Source organism: Bos grunniens, chromosome 5, assembly GCF_055505025.1.
Source record: "Bos grunniens cultivar Pamir isolate PY7600 chromosome 5, Bosgru_T2T1.0, whole genome shotgun sequence".
In the NCBI taxonomy this organism is placed as follows: domain Eukaryota; kingdom Metazoa; phylum Chordata; class Mammalia; order Artiodactyla; family Bovidae; genus Bos; species Bos grunniens.
The window spans coordinates 116,237,602-116,250,999 of record NC_141169.1 but is presented as its reverse complement, the minus strand read 5'-3'; the positions used below and the strand labels follow the sequence as shown (position 1 = coordinate 116,250,999).

General features: G+C 56.7%; 1 protein-coding gene across 5 annotated transcripts in view; it reads right to left on the bottom strand.

Moving 5' to 3' along the window:
* PARVB (parvin beta) overlaps nucleotides 1-13,398 on the bottom strand; it is a 114,996-nt gene that overhangs the window by 18,051 nt on the left and 83,547 nt on the right. For all 5 annotated transcript variants that reach the window (XM_086403217.1, XM_086403214.1, XM_086403219.1 and 2 more), the window contains exons 5-8: nucleotides 13,057-13,197; nucleotides 11,237-11,352; nucleotides 8,154-8,212; nucleotides 4,952-4,971 (exon numbers count right to left, since the gene is read on the bottom strand). In XM_086403217.1, coding sequence (XP_086259343.1) covers nucleotides 4,952-4,971; nucleotides 8,154-8,212; nucleotides 11,237-11,352; nucleotides 13,057-13,197 — 336 coding nt within the window. The remainder of the gene's footprint in view (nucleotides 1-4,951; nucleotides 4,972-8,153; nucleotides 8,213-11,236; nucleotides 11,353-13,056; nucleotides 13,198-13,398) is intronic.

The window sequence follows — 13,398 nt, the reverse complement described above, 5'->3', positions numbered from 1 at the left end:
TGACCCAAAGGCCTGACCCTGCAGGTTTTCCTCCCCCCAGCTTTTCTACTGCGGCAGCTGTAAATTATTTTTATAATCATCTAAGTCCGATTATACTCAACAAGACAGTCTGCTAAGAGGGAGGGAAAAGAAAGAAAAAAAAAAGCTAAATCTTCACAAAGCAAAACACAAACTTTAAATGCAGCTTAAGAAAACCCCCAGGAGCAGAACAGCCTTGACGTCAGCCGGATATATTTAGCCGAGCCACCGCTGGGCCAGCAGAGGCAGGGCGGCAGGGGGGCCATCGCAGGGCCTGGAGGCCGGGGCCCCCAGGCCTGCTCGCCTGCCCCTGGGGGGCGGATGGCGTCTCGGCCGAGGCCTGGGGAATGACAACTAATCTGGCAGAGAGCCTGGGGCCCGTGACTTAGGCAAAGCGTCTCCCTCCATGAGGTGGGGGTGAAAACAGACCCCAGCTCACCACCGGTATTAAGGATTAAGCGAGGTAATGAATCAAGGGCTTCCCAAGTGGCGCTAGTGGTAAAGAACCGGAATGCCGAAGCAGGAGACATAAGAGACGTGGGTTCGATCCCTGGGTTGGGAAGAGCCCCTGGAGCAGGGCATGGCAAACCACTCCAGTGTTCTTGCTTGGAAAATCCCATGGACAGAGGACCCTGGCGGGGGGGCTACAGTCCATAGAATCGCAAAGAGACGGACACGACTGAAGCGACTTAGCACCCAGCACGCACAGAGAAACGGACTTCCCTGGTGGCTCAGACGGTAAAGCATCTGCCTACAATGAGGGAGACCCGGGTTCAATCCCTGGGTCGGGAAGATCTGGAGAAGGAAATGGCAACCCACTCCAGGATTCTTGCTGGAAGATCCCATGGGTGGAGGAGCCTGGTAGGCAACGGTCCTTAGGGTCGCAAAGAGTCGGACATGACTGAGCAACTTCACTTTCACTTTCACGCACAGGGTATAAAGGGAGAAGCAAGCGTGTCACTGATGTCCTCTCGTCCTGCTCCCACCCGGACCTCCCTGTAGGCTCTGGGGACAGTCACAGGGATGAACGAACAGGGGGCAGCCCTGCCCCCAGGAAGGGCACAGGCAGTCCACAGATGGGTACCAATAAAGCCAGAAAGATGCAGGAAGCAGCTGCATCAGCCAGGCCCTCAGTGTCCACCGAAGTTCAACTTCCAAAGATGCTCGGCTTACTCCAGAAGAAGTGGGCCCTGAGTCTACGTTTCTGAAATCAGAAGGGTGTCCAAAAGTCCTGAATTTCTGGCTTCTCTTGAAGAAATGGGAGCCGAGACAAGAGTGAACTTCCATTCGCCCTCCCCTACTCCCAGCATTGATGAGCCCCCCGTGGAAGTGGGGGCGCAGACTCCCCTGTTCACCCCCAGGCACCAGCACTCCCCGCCACACACAGCACAGAGGTGCCAGGGGTGGGGGCAGCCCTTCATCATTCAGTGTTCTCACCACTTCCCTCTTTCGTGAGACCCGTCTGGTCCCTGGGGCCCCGGAGCTTGGGGACGTGGACACAGGCCCGGGGTCAGAGGAGCCCTGATGTTAGAGTCCAGGCTCGCTAGGGCAAGAAGAGGAGAGTGTTCTGGGCAGAGGGAACAGAGAGCCAAGAGTGGGCTCCTGATGGTGTGGCCTGGGCAGGCAGCGGGGTGGGGGGGAGGCTGTTGGCTAAGAGGGCTGGGTCCCTTGAGGGTAAAAGGAGTGGTGGAGGGCGGAGACCAGGAATGGTGTGATCCAGCTGCAGCCTCGGAAGCAACGGGGAGATGTGAAGGGGAGAGACCAGGGGCTGCAAGGAGTCCTGGAAGAAAAGGAAGAAAGCTTCTCCATCCTTCTCTCCAACTTCCTGAAGCCCGGGATGGGGAGGGGCGCCTGCAGAGGAGAGGCAGCCAGCAAGCCCGTTACCATGGAGACCGGGCTGCAGCTCCCCAGCTCCCCCGGGGAGAGAAGGGCCTCCTATCCACCCCAGCCGGGACAGCGGAGCCCGCAGAAGGCGGGTGGGGGGGGGTCCCAGGGGAGGTGCAGCACGCCCTCCCACCCCCTGCCTCGCTCAGAGTGCTAAGGTGAGAAACTGAGGCCAAGAACTGGGCTCCCTGTGAAGGCTGCGCCACCCAGCGCCCTGCCCCAAGGCAGACACGAGCCAAGGAGGGCCTGCCTGGTGTTCCTGGAACATGTGTGGTCAGGGCTGGCGATGCACGCAGGGGACACATGCCCCAGCCCGCAGGAGGCTCACAGCTCAAGGCACGTGTGCGTGCTCAGTCGCATCCCACTCTGACCCCCATGGACCGGAGCCCGCCAGGCTCCTCTGTCCGTGGGATTCTCCAGGCCAGAATCCTGGAGGGGGTTGCCATTTTCTCTTCCAGGGGAGCCTCCCGACCCAGGGATCGAACCCGAGTCTCTGATATCGGCAGGTGGATCCTTTACCACTGGGCCAACCAGGAAGTCCATGATTCAAGGAGCCACGTGCCAAGGGAAAGAGGGCAGGGCCAAGCGGGGGTCCTTGACCGTCCAGGCGCCCCCATGCCTGTCAGGCATGGAGCAAAAGCGTTCCCAGCGAGCAGAGGTGAGTAAAGAGATAATGGGGGGGGGAAAGGTCAGAGGATGGGCAGGGGTTCGGGCAGCGGCATCAAGGAGGGCCTCCCTGGAGGAGGTGAGACACACGGGAATCTAGAGGGGGAGCATTTCAGGCCAGGGTACTGCGTGTACAAGAGCCGGAAGGGGAGTGCCGGGGTGAGGGGCTGCTGAGGGTGCAAAGTAGGGGGCCAGGAGGCCAGAGCAGAGAATAGGGGTGTCCAGAGGGTGGTCTAAGGGGGCCTTGGAAGCCCCTGCGAGGGCTGCAAGGCTTTAGCTTTCGGCAAGCTGGGGGTGAGCGGAGGGAGGGGTTAAGGAGTGCAGAGGAGCCAACTCAAGGGGCCAGTGGCGGGAGGTGATGGGGTCTTGGGGCCGCAGGGCCCGAGGGCTCCCGCGGGACACGGGCTGGTGCAAGCTGCTGCATCTCGGGGTAACCAGGAGACCCGGGGACCTGCATCAGCAGGAGCCGGAGCTGGGGGTGGGAGAGTTGCCTGTCACCCACTAATGGTCTGTTTTGCATTTCAGGAGCACAGGCAGCCCTGGACGTGACGAGGGCGACGACTCCAGGCTCCTCGGCCTCTCGAGTGCCACGGCGCACCCCCCACCACGCTCAGCCATCCCCGGGGACTCTCAGCCACCATCCAGTCCGCCAGACCCCCGAGCGCCCCTTCTCAGGGCTGCCAGGGCCTTCCTGACTGAGCGTCTAGCCCCTTCTAGCATGGGAGGCTGCACACAGACCCCAGCGGAAACGATCCCCCCTGAAGCCCCCCGACTAGTCCAAGCGCCCTGGTCCTGTCCCCCACACTGAAGTGAAAACACAGGAAAGCAAGGCAACCCTTGAAGATGCTCGGAGGGCCCCACTTGAGTCCCCTCTGCCCTCGACAAGCCCGAAGGCTCAGGGAGGGGACAGCAGGGTGCCCTGCGCCCACCCCCTGCACACCCAGGGCAGGGCCAGGCGCCCCCACACCTGGAGCTGCACTCCCCACCCTATTCTGCAGCCTCAGCAACTGAACACAGGAGGATTCCTTTTCACTCCCTTTTTCTTTTAACGTTTTTTAATAATATAGACATAAAAAAGACCTCCAGTGCTACTTAAAAAAAAAAAAAGTGAAGACTGAATTTCCCCAGCACAGCTCAAGGACTACTTAAGGACACTTAAGGACATATAATTGCTGCATTTTCTCTGGTTCAAGACCTCTGGGAACTGAAGAGCCGCTTGTCCTCTTTGCACCCGAGTGGCAGGGGTACCTCTGGTCCCCATAATCACCGTGAGGCCGCAGAGGCCAAGCCCGGGGGTGCCCCCGAGGCGCACCCCTCACCCCGAGGCCCCCAGCCACAGCTAGGGACAAGCTCCCGTGGCCGGCTCACAAGGCACGCAGAAAACTTCTATTTGGTCTCTATTTTCCTCCTAACGTCTGTACTCCCCTCTCTGCTCGCTGGAGAACACGGCATTTGGGGAGTGCTGAGGGCTTCTCGATTTGAAATATCACCAAAGCGGGGAGCCTGGCTCCAGCTGCCTCTGGCTGTGACTAAGAGCTGGGGGCTCCCCTCCCGGAGGGCTGAGACGCTGCCATGAGCTGCCCTTGCACCTGCCACCCCTCCCCGAGATGAAGATGGGATGGTGGGGCTTTCATGGGGCAGGGGACAGCTCTATGGGAACAGCCACTGAAAACCAACAGAGAAAGAGTCGGGCCCTGGGCCGAGCAGACTGAACGTCTGTTATCTCACAAAATCCACCAACAACTCCGAGGACCCATTTTACAGATGGGGAACAGTGAGGTGAAGGAGGAGGCCAAAGGTCACCCAGCCGTGACTACAGTCAGTGCTGCCTGACTCGAAGGTCTGTTAAGCCGGAGATTTTAAGGTGGAAAGCTATCTACGAAAGCACATCCCAGGACTTCCCTGGTGGTCCAGTGGCTACGACCGCGCTCCCAACGCAGAGGGCTCCGATTCCACCCCTGGTCAGAGATCTAGGTCCTTCCTGCATGACGCAACCAAGAGCTCGAACGCCGCAACTAAAGGTTCCACGGGCCGCAACCGAGACCCAGCACAGCCCAATAAATTAAATAAATGATCCATTTGGTAAAAAGTACATCCCATAAGGAACCTCTGAACCTCCGGCTAGCTAATGACGCTCTGTATTCACAGGGACATCCGCCCTCCCCCTTCTCCTGGTTCACTCCCGCCCACCTCACTTTTCCAATCCCCCCGCCCAGCCTCCCGACAGCTGTGAGAAGCAAACCACACTCCAAAACCCGCCCTGGGCCCTGCGGCCTCTGAGTGACCGTGTGAACCCTGGGGGCTTCCTGGGGCAGCCCCACAGTGCCCAGTGACCTCAGACGCCCCATGCCCTCCCCACCCGCTCCCCCACCCAGTTACTTACCAAAGCGCCCCATCATCATCCTGCAAAGAAGAGCAGAGAGAAGCATCAGACGGTCCACAGAGCTGAGTGAGCCACAGGGCAGAGGGTGGTGGGGATGCCCCATGGGCCCCCAGCTGGCCAGTCAGAGACGGAGTTGTAAAAATGTGAGTCCCACTTGGATAAGTTCTCTCCCACTCTAATTACAAACAGGAGGTGCTTCTGTGGATTCTAAATGTTTGCACAAGACCGGCAGCAAATAGACATCTCTAAACCATCCTTTTAATGCCATTTGTTGTGAGGGGGGAGCGGGCATTTAATCGAGGGAGTAGTTAACACGGATAACATTTCAGCAGAAAACGGGTCTTTTGGCACCTTGAGCTTAAACTTTAAAATAAAATGATTATAATCCATCACATGCTCAGTCATGTCCGACTCTTGTGACCCCATGGACTGCAGCCCACTAGGCTCCTCTGTCCGTGGGATTCTCCAGGCAAGAATACTGGAGTGGGTTGCCATTTCCTCCTCCAGGGGAACTTCCCGACCCAGGGATGGAACCCGGATCTCCTGAATTACAGGCGGATTCTTTACCACTTGAGCCATTGAGGAAGCCGCGAGTTTAACCTTTAAAATACAAGGGTGCAGACTACCCAGAGGTCACGTTCTGGAGAGTGAGGACAACGCACTTCCGGGGAAGCGGGAGACTAAAGGGTCCTGGAGAAACACAGGCTGGGCCCTGACTCGAGGCCAGAGCTGAAGCCACGAAGGATGGGCGGCTGGTTCCTCCCGGAGGATCTGAGAGCACAAACGCACAGGTGTTTCTGTGCACCAGCTTCCTGAGAGGCAAAGAGACCTCAGCCTCACCCCCAAACCCCTCCAGACTCAAGTCCTTGCCTCCACCTTATTTAACAAGTAGTCTCTGCAGCGCCTACTATGCACAGGCCATAGAGATATGGAAATAAACACCCCATGGCCCTGCCGCAGGACACCTGATGGTGAGCGAGACTCCTAAGCCCACATTTCTACACAGCCCACGTGCACCAGAAATGAGACATACAGGAGATGCTACAGGAAGTAAAAGGAGCCAGCCACTCCTGCTTGGCAAACAGGGAGGGCTTCCAGGAGGAGGCGACCCATAGCACAGAGAAAACCTGGAGTCTGGGAGACCATGCAGGACGCTGGGCAGCCTCTGCTGGAAACCTCTCTCTACCTTGACTTCGGGGCACCCCTACACCCCCGCCCCGCCCCACTGCCTGAAATTCTTTGAGAGCCACACTGTACATCTCACAAGGCCCCTGGGCTAGATTTCACATGTCTATGGACACGATCTTTCTTGCCAGCTAGACCGCCATCCTGGGAGGAGTAGAACCGCATCCTCTCAGCCTCTGGGCACCCAACACGGTGCCCAGTGCACCGCAGGCCCTGTGGGTGCTGGTGACTGGTGTGAATCGTTGGGGCCACTCTCCCAGGGGCTGGCTCTGGAGACAAAGCTCCCACTGCCCCCTGCTGCCCTCTCAGGGATCCCTCATCCACTGCGAGACCAGGGAAGACAGACACAGCGTCTTCCCATCACTGCAGGCAAGTAAAAGTTAAGGATGTTGAAAGAGGAAATGGGGGAGAGGTGTTTAGACTGATCGGGAGGACCCGTGGTCCTCACTGATTCATCCGTCTATCTTAGCTCCATCAGAGGGAGGGAGCCCCCCACCATAATTAGGCCTGGCTGTTCCCACCCCCTTCAATGGGCCATCTGCCTCCTGCTCTCCCATCCAGGGGGACCCAGGACACGCTGTGACCCACAGAAGACAGGAACACAGCACACAGGGGGCCAGAGGCCTGCAGTTGCCCTGTCATTCTCTGGGGACCCTGAGGACACTGGAAAGAAGCCTCCTCCATGAGAGTGAAAGACACGGGGAGCGACAGAGGCCCCCACTGGCCAGCGCCAACCACCAGACTGTCAGCAAATAAAGTGACTGTTGATTTAAGCCCCTAGGTTTGGGGTGGTTATTTACACAACGATGGATAACCAAGACGCTAGCCCACTCCAGACTCCCCCCGCAAGCTGCCCTTCTCCTGCTCCCAAAGGGGTCGAGCTGCCTGCTTGAGACCCCTCCCCAGCCCAGGCTCAGCACCCCGTCCCCGTCTCCCCTCCCCTCCTGTGGACCACAAACAGCTGTGCACACACATCAGGAAACACCCGTCTCTTCCGTCCACCTGACGGCTCCCACACCGGGGGTGGCTTCCTGTGTCGGCCTGATTTCTGAAAGACCATCCATGAATTCATGACACAGTAATTAATCACTCCCTGAACTGAGCAGGTGGGTGAGCTGAGACAATCAATTTTTAATGTCCTGTTTCATCTGAAACAGCTTTAATAGGGAGGCGCAGAGGCAGTGCATTTTAAAGGTTCTTTGTAGGGAGTCCTAAGGCCTCTTACAAACCACACGCAAAATAGATCCAATTGATTTGCTATTTTCAATAGATTTGAAGCTTTTCAGACTTCTTAAAAATTGCCCTCTGGGCTTCTCAAAAAGGCGAGATGGCTCAGGACTTTCTCAAAGGAAGTTCTAGCTTAGATGCGTGACTCTCTCCCTCTGATGGAACTAAGCTAGATGGGTGAATCCATCAAGACCACGGGTCCCCTGGACCAGTCTAAACACCTCTGCCCCATTCCCTCTCTCAACATTCTTAAAGTTCACCTTCCAAAGTAAGGAATGACAGTCCACATCTTTGGAGAATAACTTACTTCAAAACATTAAAAATGTGGACGTTGTTAGCATGCCTACTACAAGGAGTTCACTGTTATAAATTTCCCCTCATTCTTACAAGAGATTTTGAATGTGATTAATTATATTTTTCTTTATTATTCCCTGTCTCACTCCAGAAAAGACTTCCAGCAGCGTAAAGAAGTTTTAATTCATATGCCACAGGTATTGACTCATTTTTCTATTTAGGGAGAAAATAAAAGATATGGAATTTCTCATTTAAACACCAAAACAAACTGCTATCTTGCCCTTCTTCAGCAAGACAAACAAACAAACAAAAAAGAAAACAAAGAACAAAAATCAAAACCAAAAACACTTTGAGGAAAGTGTGCGGAAGACAGAAAGCTAGGGTGGACGCTTGGAGAAAATTCCATCCCAGGGTCAAGGGTCACGCAGAGGAAAACGGCCCCCACATGTCTGAGGGTCCCTGGCTGGAGCAGGGCCTGGGGGCGGGGTCCACTTACTCGGTGGTCGTCGTCAGCTCCTCGGTGACGTGGCTGGAGTGCAGCAGGCCTTCCCGTTTCTGAAAACCCCAAAATGAACAAGCAAATCAACCCCCGGGCAGGCAGGCAGAGCAGGAGAACATCACTGGTGGGGCAGCCACTCCTGGGGGTGGGCTGCAGGTGACCACAGGGGTGGCCCTTTGGTGGCTGGAACCTCCCCCCACCACTACCCCCCAGACCCTCTGCTCTCCACACTGCTCTTAGAGCACGCAGCTGTGGGGGTCTCAGGAGAGTCAGCCCAGCTCCCAGAGGACGCCCTGCAGCTGGGGAGGCAAGGAGCATAAAGGAATATGCATGACACGAGGGAGGCACCAGATTAAAGAACACCCGTGCACCGGGCTGAACAGAGTCTCCCAGGAGCCGTGTCCATTCAGAGCCTCAGAGCGTCACCTCATCTGGAAAGAGGGTCGCCGCAGATGTAATGAGTTAAGATGAGACCGTAATGGACTAGGGTGAGTCCTGGCCAAAGACTGGAGTCCTTACGAGAAGAGAAGAGAGAGACACAGAGGGAAGAGGCCACGTGAGGCGGAGGCAGAGACTGGAGGCACGTGTCCACAAGCTGAGGAAAGCCAAGCGTGCTGGCAGGCGCTGGAAAAGGGAAGGAAGAACCCTGGCCTAGGGCCTTCAGAGGGACCCAGTCAGCACCCCGATCTGGACTTCAGGCTCTGTTATGTGAGAGGACAAACGTCTGCTTTTTTTAGCCACCGCTTTGTGGGATTTTCTTCCAGCAGCCCCAAGACACTAACACGGTGTGTGACACACCTGTTCTGGAGCCTTGCAGGTGCGGAGAGGCGATGATGGTGGTGGAGGGGAAGCCCGTGCGTCCCAGGGCGGAGCTCGGCAGTCTAACCCAAGCCCACTGTGAGCCCCTACTTGAACCCCTCCACGGATGGGGAGCTCACTTCCTGCTGGATACCTCTCCAGATCCAAGCTCCCCAGGCTCTCCTGAGCTCAGCCTCCAGGGAACTCTCACCACTGGATCTAGTGAATGGAGATAACCAGCATCAGGCGGCCGTCATCTTTCCCATGGCTTCACCCTGGCTGATTCTCAGGAGCGCCCACGGAGGGCTGGGGGTGGGGGTGTGGCCCAGAGACATGTTATCCACTTGCTCAGACATCAAAGGTGTATCAGGCTCCCACCGTGCTCTGGATCCAGAGCCGGGTATGAGTCAGACAGACTGAATATTTTGAAGTCCATAGTAGAGACTCTTGAGAATCCCTTGGACTGCAAGGAGATCAAACCAGTCAATCCTAAAGGAAATCAGTCCTGACTATTCATTGAAAGGACAGATGCTGAAGCTCCAATACTTTGGTCACCTGATGCGAAGAGCTGACTCATTGGAAAAGACCCTGATGTTGGGAAAGATTGAAGGAAGGAGGAGAAGGGGACGACAGAGGATGAGATGGTTGGATGGCATCACCGACTCGATGGATGAAAGTTCGTGCAACCTCCAGGATATAGTGAAGGGAAGCATGGCGTGCTGCAGTCCACGGGGTTGCAAAGAGTCGGACAGGACTCAGCAACTGAGCAACAACAGCACAGCAGAATCTCAGTTTTATGGGGAAAGCGCTGGAGCTCAGGAAAACCAAGTGGCCTTCCAAGGCCATGTTTCCAGGTGCAAACGCAGCCTTCCCTCACTCCTTCCCTCCATGAACTGCCACGCTTCTCCCATCTCCCCATCTGGACTGGATAACCGGGCGTGGAGGGACAGGCCAGGGGCAGCTCTAAGGCCTGAGGCGGGCCAGTCCCCGGGGCCTCCCCACCCGCTTCATTTCTCTCTGGCCATGGCCCAGAGAATCCTCCCGTGACCTTGGTCAAGGAAGAAAGTGCCAGCAAGTGCCTGCCTGGGCCAGTAACACATTCTGCAAACCCCAAAGATTTTCTTGGACAAAAGTGCGGGCCTGAAAGGAAATATCCTGGTTACTGAGCGCAGAGAGTTCGTGGAGCCCGGAGTCTGACGTACGTGGGTTTGGGAACCACGTTCTCATGTGTCCTCGGGAAGCCTTTCCCGGCCGAGTGCCCCGGGTGAGCATCCAAGATGAGGGGACAGGCACGGGCCCCTGCCCATCACCACCTCTGACCGCAAACGCTTCCCTTCGGGAAGCAGACACGGCAGAGCAGCAGGTAAGCCTCGCCTGGGGCCCCAAGGGGCATTCCTGCCCATCAGGTCTGGGCCAGGCTGCGGGGGTGATGGAGGGGTCAGACGGCTTCGAAAAACACAGGATCAGCCAGAGCCTTGCAGACCGCAGAGACCATGAGACTGATAAGTTCAAAAACCAGAAGGGAGTGTGGCGCTGGACATCTCCACGAGAGACATCAGGTTCCAAGCGTAACCTCAGTGCTCTGGCAGAAGCAGCTGACCCTTGAAGACCCCAGCCTGCTCTCCTCCAGCGTCCCCCACACCAGGGCGACGGCCCAGGACACAGTAGGTGCTTAATACATGTTTGCTGGACGAGACTGCACACACAAAGCCAAGGCAGGGTCTATGCCCTTAAATTCAGAGGAAATCGACACGGAAGGTCCAACTCCAATCAGGCACACCCTGATGCCCCATTACATTTTTCCAAATGAAGCAAGCGAAATGACCCTCAAAAAGAGATGATGGGTGATGATGGATGTAATTGGCAGCGAACACAGAGAGGCTCTGATTGGGGTACCAGAGTATCTATTTCATTCCTCTGGTCTCAGCCCTCTCCACTGAGTAATAAGCTCATTCAAGAGGCCTGAATTCCAGCTACTTGGCTTTGCACAGAAATGAATGCTCTTTTCAAAAACGTGGAAATTAAACCTCCACGCACTCAAGCCTTTGAATCTGCCTCTCTTGAAATCAATGCCATTGTTCCTGCTCCATCATTTACCTTGAAGCCAGGGCAAGGCATGCATTTTGTCAAGAGGAAAAAAAAAAGACAAAAAATAGAAGGTAGCCTCTTAGGGGAAAAAGAACAAAAAGCAGGCGAACCAGAAGAGGAACGAGGAGGAGTGCGTCTCGGACCCTCTGGGGAGGAGCCGTGGGCAAGCGGGCTGCCAGGCTGACGATACTCACCCGCACGACCACCACTTGCACGGAGACGTGTTCCGGGAGGTGAATCGGGGCCCGGAAGTGCATGGCCAGGGCCACGAGGAGGTGCAGGATAGCCACTAGATTCTTCCCGTGGATCGCTGGCAGGGGAGGCAAGAAGGGGACCGTTTAGATCACAAGACAGGAACCCCAGGCCCACGTCCCAAAGCCAGTGAAACCAACCCCAAAGGGCCCGCTGCAAAGCACAGGGAACTATACTCAATATTTTGCAAGAGCCTGTAAGGAAAAAAGGGGGCTTCCCAGACGGCTCAGTGGGTAAGGAATCCGCTTGCAGTGCAGGAGAGTCAAGAGACGAGAGTCTGATTCCTGGGTCGGGAAGATCCCCTGGAGGAGCGTATGGCAACCCACTCCACCATTGTTGCCTGGAGAATCCCATGGAGAGAAGAGCCCGGGGAGGGGGGCTATAGTTCATGGGGAGGCAAAGAGTCGCACACGACTGAAGTAACCGAGCCCGCATAAGGAAACAGAATCTGAAAAGATGTGTATGGGTAACTGCATCCCTCTGCCAAACACCTGAAACTAAGCCAACACTGGGAATCAACTATCCTTCGATTTTTAAAAAGGAAAAGGGGAGAGAAGGCAATGGAGATGCTGAATGCAAATGAGAGCTCAGGAAAACCACAGGCGGAACCACAGGCCGCGGAACCGTGGAGCGAGCTGAGAAGCAGCCTGTGGGAATTTGCTTCATTCAGTTCTGGCTTCTCATTTTTTTCTTTCCTGTTGGCCTCAGGTGACTTATGCAACCACGTTCAAAGGCACGCTGTTCGTAGAAGGAGTGAACTGGGTGGTGGGGAAAGAGAGCACGTGGGCAGGAACGTACAATGGGCACAGGAGGAGACAGAGGTTCAGGAGAAACAGGTCACCTGGCCGCTAACCCGCCCCAGCCATGCGCATTCTTATCTGGGCGCTTAACGGTCCTTCCTCTATGCCACCAACCGTCTCCAACAGGGGACGCCAAGCAGGGCAAACGGAGCTTGGGGGTGTCGGACGTTGACTCCAGCCCTGCCTGGGACCCTGGCTGCCAACCCAGCCCCAACAACTCTTCTGCAGGATGTGGGCCAAGGCGTGGTTATCACTCGCCCTGTGCCAGGCTTCACTGATTTCCTCCCCCAGCCTCACAACCCAGGAGGCGGGTCTGTCCTGGGTCTCCATGCGGAGAAGCTGGGAGAACCGGACTGCAGTCTTGGTCTCACCCAAGCGCAGGGACCCCACACGGCAGGGAGAGTGTCTAAGCCGCGCCCTGGCAGCCCCGCCCTGGGGGTAAGGCTGGCAGTGCGCAGCTGGGTCAAGCCCTTTTCCAGCCTCTCATGGTCAATGCTCCACTCCTCCGGGTTTATGTTCCGGCCGGAAATACTACGATGCACGTATTCTTAAAGCAGCACGCTCGGTGACGTATTCTAGGGACCAGACTGAACCCCTCCCGAGGTCCTGCCTCGGCGAGTCACCAGTAGTACAGCTCACTGGGTGTTGGCGCCACCGGTATGTGGGGTGGAAGAACCCCTCAAGCTTCTGTCTTATAACCCAAACCCCCGCCCTGGCTCTGGAAGTCTCCCTCGACCAACCAGAAACAACCCCTCTCCACTCTAAAGCCCAGGGACATCAGAGCATCGCAGGTGTGACTTCGCCCCTTATGGATGGGCCCCCGGGACCATTGCCTTCCTCCACTCCTGGCTGCCTCTCTCAGACCCAGAAGGTGACCCGGGTGGACCCGCAGACGAATGACTAGGCGGGTAGCTCAACGGCCAGGCCCCCAGCTCCCTGTCCCCGACCCGCCGGCCGCTTACAGTCCACGGTCCACTGGAGCGGCCGGCTGTGGGGCCGCAGCAGCTCCTGCACCGCCTCTAGCACCGTCTGCAGCTTCTGCTTCTGTCCGATTTCCGACTGGGTCACCTCGGCCACGTTCAGCTTGCAGTCTGCCAGCTTTTCTGCAACGAGAAGGACAAGGACAGAGTGTCAGGAAAAGCTGGAGGGACTCAGGGCCGCCTAGTCAACCGGCTGCCATGAGGTCTCCCCACCCCCAGCATGGCGGAGTGGATCGGATCACCCCCGGCCGTGAGGCCCACCAGGATGCTGAGCCATGGAACTCTCAACTTGCAAGTCACCGCCGTTTCTTAGAAAACTGTGCC